The sequence below is a fragment of the Myotis myotis genome, unplaced genomic scaffold (genome assembly GCF_014108235.1).
Source record: "Myotis myotis isolate mMyoMyo1 unplaced genomic scaffold, mMyoMyo1.p scaffold_m19_p_11, whole genome shotgun sequence".
Taxonomy (NCBI): Eukaryota; Metazoa; Chordata; class Mammalia; order Chiroptera; family Vespertilionidae; genus Myotis; species Myotis myotis.
Genome location: NW_023416315.1, coordinates 42133851 through 42146230, shown reverse-complemented (window position 1 = coordinate 42146230; position 12380 = coordinate 42133851). Strand labels below are relative to the sequence as shown.

The 12380-nt window shown below is 37.6% G+C and overlaps 1 protein-coding gene across 3 annotated transcripts in view; it reads right to left on the bottom strand.

The window, feature by feature from the left end:
* Positions 1 to 11241: 11241 nt before the first annotated feature.
* Positions 11242 to 12380, bottom strand: part of ABCB1 (ATP binding cassette subfamily B member 1) — a 79185-nt gene continuing 78046 nt past the window's right edge. For 2 of the 3 annotated variants that reach the window (XM_036328301.1, XM_036328303.1), the window contains one exon: positions 11242 to 11848. In XM_036328301.1, coding sequence (XP_036184194.1) covers positions 11642 to 11848 — 207 coding nt within the window. In that variant the 3' untranslated portion in view covers positions 11242 to 11641. The remainder of the gene's footprint in view (positions 11849 to 12380) is intronic. The other variant, XM_036328302.1, reaches the window with a different exon arrangement.

The window sequence follows — 12380 nt, the reverse complement described above, 5'->3', positions numbered from 1 at the left end:
GTGAGTGGAGGACATTAGCCTATAAGGAAACGACAGCCTCTACAGTTTCTATCAAAGAAAACTTAGGGGAGTGAAAAAGACAGATGCTTGAGAAAGTAGCAAGTTCTAAACTAAAAACAAAAGTGCACAAAAAGCATCCTAGAAATAGAGTATGTTTACCTATCTGTCTGTCTAAGTCAATTCACAGAGATGTCCCTCTGACAAATGCTCGTGTTTTCTGCGTCTGAGAGCAGAAGTAAGATTGTGGGACAAGCAGGTGCGTGTGGAGAGCGAGGAGCCCACGCCTGTGACTGTGTGTCTCCCCGTGTGGGAGACAAATCGTGGGGACGTTTTATATCTGACAACAATGGAACAACTCTATGTGGTGCATCTGGCCGGTGATTCCTTCATTCATGAGTTATATTTAAGCCACACTGGATTTCTTGATGACATTCAGGCTGTAAGAAATCTTAACTTTCTCTTCGTGGCAGGATCCTAAGATGCCTCTCTGTTCTCACTGACATAGAGTTAATGCCCTTCCACCATTGTGTTAGCTCAATTTTTCTATTTCTCCCATTTCTTCTATCTTCCCATTTTAATCTTAACTCTGCATTTTTTGGCTCAGTTGAATATTTTTTTTCAGTTTAATATTTTTAATATTTAGGTTTCTTCCTCTTTACTTACTAAGTATACATTCTTTTACTACCTATTTAATAGTTAACTCTGTCCCAGAGATTATGACACGTATCTTTGACGAATCACTGGTACTTTTTCCTCTTCCAGGACAATGCAAGGATTTTAGAACCCTCAAACCTCATTTAACCACCTGGCTTATATACTATTGTTGTCATGCACAGTGTTTTAATTTTCTCTATTTATGACCCTCATGATAATATTATTACTTTATAAAGTCGATATTTGTTTAGATTTATCTCTATATTTATCCTTTTCTTGTCCTTTATGTTTTCCTACATATCAGAGCCACCAACTCGGATCATTTTCCCTGTACAGGAGGACCACTCTTTTTCGTTTCCCTTAGTTGGTGATGAATCATTTCACCTTTCCCCCCTGAAAATTTATTTCATCTTAATTTTGAAAAGTTACTTGGGGATTTGCCTTATTGGATATCAAGAATTTTATTATGAAACTATAGTAATTAAGGGAATGTGTTTTGGACAGGGATAAACAAAATTAAAGTGGAACAGAATAGAGATCTTCTAATGGACACCACTGGAATTCTAATGCAAGCAATGTTCTCTGCCACAACCTTAAATAGGGCAGGAAGTAAGGATGGAAAAGAGGGGTCAAATGTATCAGATGGTTAAATACATTCATCCCCAGTCAATTGATCTTACCACCTTTTAACTGTTCTTGATGTGCTCTCTTCCTTCATCACCCATCTTGCAAGCATCTGCAGCCCCCTTCCCCTCTCCCTTTATCAGGCTCACTTGGTAAAACCACAACCCTAGCTAATCTAAATTACCCAACTATTGCAAGCGTCCACCTTGTTACAGAACATGGCTAAAGAAAAACACGAAACCATCTGACTGGTCTCACCATGAAATTAATGGCCCTTGACTTATATACTTAATGTAATAAGTATGCTTATTATTTATTGTCTACTATGTGGGATAGAAGACTCATAAAGCATATTTAAGGCAAACAAGCAAGGAGCTAGTCTCAGTTGAAAGGTGTGGAAACTGGGATTCCTGAAGAGTCAGTGAATTTCCACAAACCTGAGACACAATGGAATCAGGGCTCCCACCCTGGCTGTGTGACTCCCGGCTGCTCCTTCAGTATCCCTGGGGAAGACTACAGCCAGGCAGAGGCCATGCCTACCTATATTTCTAGTCCCCATAGCACTAGAAGGCTCATTAAATGTATATTGAATAGATCAGTATTTGTAATCTATAGTATAAAAAATTTATATTGTAAAAAGTTTCCTATAAGGAAGGGCCAAAAGGAAGAACAAACTCCAGCTACCAAAGTATTTAAAAATATAGTATACTAGTATAACTATAATAATAAAAGCATAATATGCTAATTAGACCAGACAGCTGAACGACCTTCTGGATGAAGCCAGGGCTGCGAGGGCCAAGCCCCTTGTACGAATTTCGTGCATCAGGCCTCTAGTTTAAATATAATATTACATTTAATATATTATATTTTATTTATATTGTAGTACTTATGTTAATACCACATTTAATAGATCTAATTATATTTTAATATAAATTAATTTGCAGCAGTTTTCTCTGAAGAGAGTTTAATGGACTCAGCTCTCCCTCCAGCTGACCTTTAGCTTGATGAGAATATGCTTTGTGGTCATTATATTGTATTTGTGGCTGTCTAACAATTCTCCAACTTTTTATCTCTGAAGATAGGCAGTTAGAGGCTCTCTTCCACAGTTATATTTGTGCATGGCCATACCCACATTCTGTTTCCAATTTTTCTGCTACCAATACTTTTCATGCTTAAATCTTCCATCTTCTCAGAGTATAAATCTTGATTTCTCCTGTCTTTATTTCCTTCAAGTCATGTTATCTCTTAAACTTTTCTCACAAATTATTTTTAAAAAGTGCTTCTTACTGCTTGAAAAACAAAACAAAAATCCCTCTCCACCTTGGACCTCTTTCCTTCTAAAAATCATTTCCTTGTAGTCTCCCTCCTTTTTTGTTCATTATAAAATTCATGTAACTAATCTAGCCCGGCATTTAGAAGGCATTCATAAAACATTGATATGAGGGAGGTGCTAATTCAGCACTCTCTTTTCCAATAATCTTATTCTTACATCCTCTTAAACCGGGTAGACTGGCAAAAGTGCCATGACCAAAATTAAAGAACCAGTTGGGAAGAGTTGGCTATCAATCAATGTCATATCATTTCCACCAGCATAGAGTAATGACACACTGAGAGTTCAAAGGTCACATTGCCTAATGGAATTTTGTGTTCTGTGAGTGTTAAGGGAGCTGTTGGGTGGACAGGGAGGGCTTCAGGGTGCTAAGGTCAGAGATTAAATGAATAAGTATGAGCTAGGGTCACTATGCTTTAGGTCATTTATGTTGACTTACACTTAAGGTTATTCTAATGTCTTTTTTTTTCAAATTAGAATGTTAGTTTTATTCAATTTTTAACTTTGGTTGATGGCAAAAACCACTCTTTTTCCCCATTTCACTTTGTGTTGGTTTCAGGTGTACAGCATAGAGGTTAGAGACAATCATACACTTTACATAGTGTTCCCTCGATACATCCAGTACCCCACCTGGCACCATACATCGTAATTACAATATTATTGACAATATTCCCTATGCTTTACTTACGTCCCTGTGACTATTTTGTACCTACCAATTCATGCTTCTTAGTCCCTTCACCTTAAGGCTATTCTAAAATCATAACTTTTCGAAGTATTGTACTTTACTTTGCTATAAATTTAAGTATTTGCTAACACCATATCAAATATCTATAAATAGCCCTAGCTGGTTTTGCTCAGTGGCCAGAGCATTGGCCTGTGGACTGAAGGGTCCCAGGTTTGATTCCAGTCAAGGGCACATGCCTGGGTTGGGGGCTCAGTCTTCAGTGGGGGGCGTGATTGTCTCTCATCATTGATGTTTCTATCTCTCTCTCCCTCTCCTTTCCTCTCTGAAATCAATAAGAATATATTTAAAAATATCTATAAATAATATAACAAAAAAGAACAGTAACTTCAGATTTGCATTTGATGTTAGTTCTCAATTACTCATAGCACTTTTTCTTAGCCCTAAAATTGTGGCATCCTAAGAGTTCTTCAACCACTTTAAAGGGTGTTGTGAAATGATGTTAGGAATCTACTGAAGCAAAAAAACCCGGGTTTGTAATCAACTGTGCATCAGTTTGGGAACCTTACTAATACAAGTAAGATCTATGATTCTCTTTTCCCCCTTCTTTGCTATCTTTTAAAAAAATTAAACATTTTATTTTGAGACACATAATTTACTTAACAGTAGCAAGAGTAATTAATACAGAGAGAGTGCCTGTGTCCTTTCTTTAGTTTCCCCAATGGTAATAGATTGTATTTGTGTCTAATTCTAGTTCTTTTGCCTTTCCACATAAACTTTATAATCAGTTATCTACATCCATGGAATAACTTGTTTACTGACTGTTACTGCCATGTAGTTACTGCCAGGATTTTAATTGGCATTGCATTGAATCTATTGATCAAGCTGGGAAAAGCTGACATCTTGACAATATTGAATCTTCCTATCATGAACGTGGAGTATCTCTCCATTTATTTAGTTCTTTGATTTCATTCACCAAAATGTTATCATTTTCCTCATATAGACGTTGTATATATTTTGTTAGATTTATATCTAAATATTTCATTTTGCGGAGTGCTAATGTATATGTTACTATTTTTAATTTCAAATTTCATTTGTTCATTCTGCTATATTAACCTTGTATCCTGCAACCTTGTTAAAATCTTATTAGCTCTAGGAGTTTGGTGTGTGTGTGTGTGTGTGTGTGTGTGTGTGTGTGTGTGTATGTGTGGTTTCTTTAGAATTTTCTACACAGACCATCTTAACATCTGTGAACAAAAGCAGTGTATTTCTTCTTTCCAAATTTGTCTTCCTTTTAAAATCTTATTTAATTAGCTTGGACATCTTGCAGAATGTTAAAAAGGAGTGGTGAAAGGGTACATTTTTGCTTTGTTCCTGAAACTTAAAAGCTTTGAGCTTCTCACCATTAAGTATGATGTTAGCTGTAGGGTTTCTTTCTTTGTAGATATTCCTTATCAAATTGAGGGTATTCCCTTCTATTACTGGGTTATTGAGAGTTTTTATCATGAATGGGTGTTGGATTTTGTCAAATGCTTTTTCTGCATCCATTGATCTGATCATATATTATTTTTTGTTTTTATCATATGTAATGGATCACATTGATTTTTAAATGTTGAAACAGCCTTACATACTTGGGAAATTTTCCATTTGGACACAGTGTGTAATTCTTTCTCCCATTGTTGGATTTGATTTGCTAATATTTTGCTGAGGACTTTTGCATTTATTTCATGAGAGTAATTGGCCTGTAGTTTTCTTTTCCGGTAATGTCTCTGTCCAGTTTTGGTATCAGAGTAATACTACCTTCATAGGATGAGTTAGGAAGAATTCCTTCTGCTTCTATTCTCTGAAAGAGATTGTAGAGAGTTGATAGAATTTTTTTTCTTAAATGTTTGGTAGAATTCACTAGTGAACCCAACTGGGCTTGGTGCTGTTTTAGGTTATTGATTCAATGTCTTTGTATTTAGTGTTCAGAAGTCTGGTTATAATGTGTCTCGGCATGGATTTCTTTAGGTTGATTCTGTTTGGGGTTTGCTTATCTTCTTGAATGCATGACTTTGTGGGTTTTGACAAACCTAGGACATTTTCAGCCAGTATTTCTTTAAACACTTTTTCAGATCTACTCTCTTTCTCCTCTCATTATGGGACTCTGGTGACACCAGTATTAAATCTTTGTCATAGTTCCACAGATCCCTGAGGCGCTGTGATTTTTTTTTCCAGTTTGTTATCCTCACTGTTGCACAGATTGGGCATTTTCAATTGCTCTATCGCCCATTCTGCTGGTGAGCCCATTCATTGAGTTCATTTCAGTAACTGTATTTTTTAGTTCAAAAATTTGCGTTTGATCCATCTTTATAAATTCTATTTATTTGCTAATATTTTCTATGATTTTCAGTTGTTTCTAGCATGTTTGTAATTGCTCTTTGAAGCATTTTACGATGGTAGTTTTTAAATTTTTGTCAGATAATTCTGACATCTCTATCATTTTGGTGCTAGCATCTGTTAATTGCCTTTTTTCCCCATTCAATTTGATATCTTCCCAGTTCTTGGTGTATTGAGTGATATTTGGCTGAAAATTGGACTATTGAGGCATTATATTATGAGATTCTGGATCTTAATTTAAACCTTGGGTTTTCTTGATTTTTGGACATTGCTTTAGCAGGGAAGTGGGGTGTCATTATTGACTCATTACTAAGTGGGGATAGAAGTCCAGGATCCCCACTTGGTCTCTACTGGCACCTGAGGTAGGAGGGGTCCTTCTTGCTGCCCCCCTTCCCCCCAAGCTTCCACTGACACCTTCCTGGCTGGGAGGAGTAGGAGTGTATCCTTACAGCTCTCCACATGGTCTCCATGGACACCACAGGGTGGGGAGGTGGCCTGTGCAGTGGTGGAAATCCTGATTCTCCATAAGCCCCCTAGAGGGAAGGGAGAGAGCTGCTCATTCCTATGGGGGGTGGGGTGGGGGATGGAAAGACAGCCCCTCCTTAGCCTCCTTTGATGCCACAGGGGCGGGAGGCAGGCAGTGAGGTTGGGTGCCTTGTTACAGCCTAGCAAAGGTTTAAGTCGAGGCTTGCCATGCAGCCTTTTGTGCATGGGCATGGGTGGTGCCACAGTTTTTTTCTATGATGTTTGGCTAGAGTAGAGCAGCTATTTTCTAAACATATTCTATCTTGCTAGGCTGCCTCTTCCTGTTTTTTGTTTTGTTTTTATTTTTTGCTAGAGAGAACAGGCCTGTTTTGTTTGTTTGTTGGGGCTCCTTTTTGTCTGTTACATTGACATTTCTGGGTTCTTGCCATCTACAACTCCCAGTCTGAGATGTATGAGGCAAGAATAAAGCAAAACAAAACAAAAACAAAAATGGAAAACTCACCACCATGTCCTTCTCTGGATTCCAAGGTCCTTTGCTGGTTTGTCTTTCTCCACTTTTCAGTCTTACGTTTGTTTTATATACGGAGGTGGGCAAAAGTAGGTCTACAGTTGTAAGTGAAACACAGACTTCATTCTTGTATTCTTATTTATTAATTTTGTATTATTTTTCCATATGAATAACTGTAAACCTACTTTTGCCCACTCCTGTATAATGTATAATGTGTCTCTGGTTGTACTTAGCAGGAGGAATAGGAACAAATGTATCTCAACACTCTCACTATTTCAAATAAACCACTGCAAGAATGAAAATAAACTTATTCTGGTCCACCAGGCTTTCAGGCTCAGGTCCTACTTGACCTCCCAGACTCATTCCTGGGGTGGCCACACCGAGCACCTGAAACCCTGAGTCACTTCCAAGTCTGGCCTTCCAGGCTTTTCCCTACTGCTCTCCACAACCACACCCTTTCTCTACTGCCCATCTGACAAGTAGATACTCAGTTCTCCAAGAAGATTTTTTAACCCTTGAACTACTCTCAGAAGTGATGGCCGTCTTCTGGGTTCCCCAAGAAGTCTCTCATTGTGGCACCAATACTTGTTACTAAACATATTTCCTGTCTCCTAAGCTGAGATCTTCTTGTCATATCATCATGCTCCCACTATCTAGTCCAGTAGGCACCTAAGAGAATTGTTAAATGAATAAATATAAAATAAAGCTTCATTTTATGCAAGAGAATTGCTAAACTAGAAGAGCAAGAAAAATATGAAGGGAAGGCAATCAACATGCTTTGTTTGTTTGTTTTTTGGCTTATATTCTGTGTATTGAGAAGCATCTTAAAAACTTTATTATAATAGTTAGTACTCAAGTCATCCAAAGAGGTAGATGTTGAAATCCCTGAACTGCCAATGAGGAAATAAAGACTAAAAGAAAAGAAGTAACTTGCCCACAGAATCATACATGTTAACAAATCTGAAGCCAAAAGAGACACCCAGGCTTTCATGACTGGAGAACCCAGGTGCTTCTCCATACACCAAAGGATGACCATTAGGTTACATATAAGTGTAACTGCCCAGTGGAGAAAGTGAAAACGTGTACTTTACAACTCAAAGGTCACTTTTCCTATGACTCAAACAGACTCTTTTGAAAAAATCCAGGTGAAAATATTTCATCATATATCTTTGCCTCTGTAAGCATTTCTGCTTTTCTATTTGATATTCTGATTGCTCCAGAATCCAAGGGCAGAGACCTTTCACCTTGGAGTTAGAGGTTCCAAGAGAAACAAAGGAAGACTGTTGCAGAAGGTGTTCTCTGAAATCTTTTTTTTTTTTTTAAAGAGCAACAAATCTCTATTTTTTTTTCATTTAACAAACATTTTTATTGAGGATTTTCAATGTGCCAGGAATTGATAGAGGTGTTGCAGCACAATGGTGAACCAGGTGCCCACTTCCAGGGTAACTCCCTCTCATTTGTCAGATTTCAGCCCAAATTATCATTTCAAGAGAAGCAAATATTTCAGTAAAGTTGAACCATCTGATTCTCTTATTTCTTTTTTTCTTAACTTTTTGTTATGAGATAAAATACACTCGCAGGAAGTTGCAAAAATTGTAGTCCTATGTGCCCTTTATTCAGCTTTCCTGAATAATGTCATGTAGTAACTACAGTATAAAACCAAACCTAGGACACTAGCATTGGTATGATACTTTCACCAGACTACTCCAATTTCATAAAAACATTTTTTTCTTTTACAAAGTTATGGATGCAATCGCCATAAGGCCTTACCTTTTATTCTGTTGAACAGACAAGGCTGGGTCACAAGTCTTATGTAATGTTGGGTACATAAAATTATATGGCTTCATATAAGAATCATTTTAACATATCATATTAACAAAGGGCTTTTCAGATGTTAATTTGTGATCAAACAAAACTGACCCAGAGGAAGGCACATACTAGATCAAAAACTTGGCAAAGGAGTAAACACTTATGGAACCTTTGCTATATGTTAAGGACTTTGCCAAACACAAGAACAAAGTGATGCTAAGACACAGTCCTTTCCTCAAATGGTTCACAGATGGGAGCTGCATTTGAAACAGAGATGTGAGTAAGAAAAATGAATAAAAAAGGACATTATTGAAACCTGGGAACAAATGGTTGCTTTGTGTGTCAAGAAACAGATTGAAACACATTTTGGCCTAAATTCAGACGTTGATTCTGATGAACCAAAGAAAAGGGCCATCACTGTTTAGAATTGGATATAGCTGGACAATCCTAAAATGCAGCTAGGAAAATAAAAGAGTTGAACTCAAGCAAACAGCACACACTGGGACCCATCCTTGTTTAGTTACTACGTGAGGCCACACTTTCAAATGCCTCCTACCATAATGTCCCCTTTAAGCCATATGAACAAATCATCTTCCTCCTAAAACAGTTTATCTCCATCAATGTCACAGCATTTTGCTAGGCAACTCTTATCATCCCTCCACCTTTCATGTCTAACCTCTGCTGTTTCCCAGAGCCACTTGTTCTTCTCTGTTCTAGCCAGCCCAACTCAGAGGCTCATTACCCTCACACTGAACAAAAAATAAAAGCATCTTGTTTAACCTCCCTGATTTGAGGCTTGTGTCAGTTTCCCAAGGCTACTGTAAGAAATAACCATACACTTATTTGATGGCTTAACATTATGGAAAGCAGAATAGAGGTTACTAAAAAAATTAAAAAGAGAAATACCATACCATACAGCAATCCCACTTCTGGTTATATATCCAAAACCTAAATTAGCAACACCATGTTCCTGCAGCATTACACACAATAACCAAGATATGCAAACAACATGTATCCACTGACATATGAAGGCATAAAGAAAATGTCACACACACATAACACACACGAAACATATTCAGCCATAAAAAGGAAATCCTCCCATTTGTGAAAATAGATGAACTTGGAGGACATTGCACTAAGTGAAGTAAGCCAGATAGACACACACACACACACACACACACACACACACACACACACACACGATCAGAGCATCTGCAAAGACAATTTTACTTCTTCCTTTCTGGTTGCAATGCCTTTTCTTTGTCTTGCCTGATTGCTCTGCCTAGGGACTTCCAGCACTAGGTTGACTAGGACTGTTGAGAGCAAGAACCCCAGTCTTGTTCCTGATCTTAGAGGAAAACCTTCCACCCTTTCCCCATTGAGTATGATGTTAGCTGTGGGCTTGTCTTTATAGCCTTTATTGTGTGGAAGTATGTTTTCTCTATACCCGATTTGTTGAGTTTTCATCATGAAAGGATGTTGTATTTTTGTCAACTGTTTTTTTGGGGGGGTATCTATTGAGACAATTTTGTGATTTCTATCTTTCAATCTGTTAATATGGTGTATTACACTTGTTGATTTGCATATGTTGAATTGCACTTACATCCCAGAGATAAATCCCCCTTGTTCATAATGATACTAACAATGTGCTATTAAATTCAGTTTGCTAGCATTTTGTTGAGAATTTTTACACCTATATTCATCAGAGATATTGATCTGTAGTTTTCTACAGTGTCCTTATTTGGCTTGGGTATCAGGAAAATGCTGGCCTCTTAAAATGAGTTTGGAAATGTTCTCTTCTCTTCACTTTTTTGGAAGTGTGAGAAGAATTTCTGTTAATTCTTCTTTGAATGTTTGGTAGAATTCACCAGTGAAAAAATCTGTTCCTGGACTTTTCTTTGTTAGGAGGTTTTTGATTACTGACTCAATCTCCTTACTCATTGGTCTATTTAGATTTTATATTTCTTCAAGATTCAGTCTTTGTAGGGTGTATGTATAATCTTACTTATAATTATATAAATTATATAAGGACCTTTTTTTGTCTCCTTAACCATTTTTTTATCCTCACCCGAGGATATGTTTATATTGATTTTAGAGAGAGAAACATTGATGTGAGAGAGAAACGTCAATCAGTTGCCTCCTATACACGCCCCCCAAAGGGGATCAAACCTACAACCTAGGTATGTGCTCTGACTGGGAATTGAACTGGCAACCTTTTGTGCACAGGATGTTGCTCCAACTAACTGAGCCACACTGGCTAGGGCTTATGTGATATTTTAAACATCTGCCACCAGAAAGATCAACTTTGGAGAGATCAATAACTGGGAAAAGTGATTCATTATTGAAAGAGGAAAAGAGTAATTATATTTTTTAAAGTACAAAAATATTAAAATCCTGTAAAAGTCCTTTGTAAGAGCAATGCAAAACATGTAATGAACATCAGAGTATACATGTCACATTGTGCATCCTCTGTCCCACCCAAGCCCATGAATCTTGTATCAGTCTGTGTGGTCAGTTTGAGAACCATCATTATGTGCAAATGCAAGAATCAGGAGGGCCAATTTCAAGAATGAAGGTAGATAATTCTTTAGGACCCAGTGTGAAAATATATGTAGACCAGGAATTATTTACACTATTTAAGCATTCTCACAAAAATAAAAAATTAATAGGCGTTTTTAAAGGAGTCCTTTTAAAAAATGCAGATAGGATCTTCAATATTCCAATTAGGAGGTAATATATTTACAGGTGTTTTAGACAAGATGACTTCAGTCATATAAAAGTTTAGTTTTATTATAGGCGCTTTATGCAAACATTCAGTACTTTTTGCTTCTTCTATAGTACTTTTAGCAAGGCAGTCAGTTGCAGTCCAAATAAGAAAATATACACAGAAGTTACACATTTTATTAACAAAATCTACTTTGAATTATTATATAAACTTCTAATGCAATTGAAAACATCGTTTTATTCCATCTGATGATGTTTCTTCCGGTTCCTTCCACTATAAAGTCTTTCAAGACTCTGAACTTGATGGGATGATCTCGTGTCAGGAAGTATTAAACAGGTCGCTCTACATAGTGTTTCCAGTAAAGTGCTCACTTTTTAACTCTGACTAAATGCCATATTTTAACACAAACATTAGAAAATATTTAACAGCTTATCTGGTCACAGTTCACGAGCGCTTGGCCCCAGACTGGACGCTGACCATGGAGAAGTAGATGCCCTTCTGTGCAAGCAGCTGCTGATGGGTGCCGTGCTCCCTGATCTTGCCGTTCTGAAACACCACTATCAGGTCTGCGTTCTGGATGGTGGACAGGCGGTGGGCGATCACAATGCAGGTGCGGCCTTCTCTGGCTTTGTCCAGGGCTTCTTGGACAACCTATTTAATATTCATGTAAATTAATCCTGATACAAACAGCCCTCTCCCTTTACATCCTCTCCCATAATAACCCTCAAAACTAATTTATCCAACAATAGGTTCTTCTGTAACAATGGTATCGGCGAAATGTAACAGGTTTTACAAAGCAAGGGATCTGGCGTGCCAGAAGATAATCAAATCCTAGTTTGGATTAGTCCTGAGGCACGAGTGATCTATTCTCCAAAACATGACTATAAATACAGCCCATCCAATCGTTTAAGAACATTTACTGGTGGCCTCACCATACAACATCCTTCAAAGCAGCCCTCTGGTTCCGCTCTACCGCAAATGCAGGAAGACTGAGCACAAAGACAGCTTCCTTTTAAGATAGGCTACCTCTCAGAATTAGTGTGCTTCCAGGTGCCTGAATACTCCACTTTTTCTCGAACTGAAAACGATTACTAATGTTTACCTTAAGGTACGGTCAGCTTTTAATATCGTAGTGCCCTCCCCCTTTTTTCTAGAGTCGCTGAGGAAATGCCGCCAGTGGAAA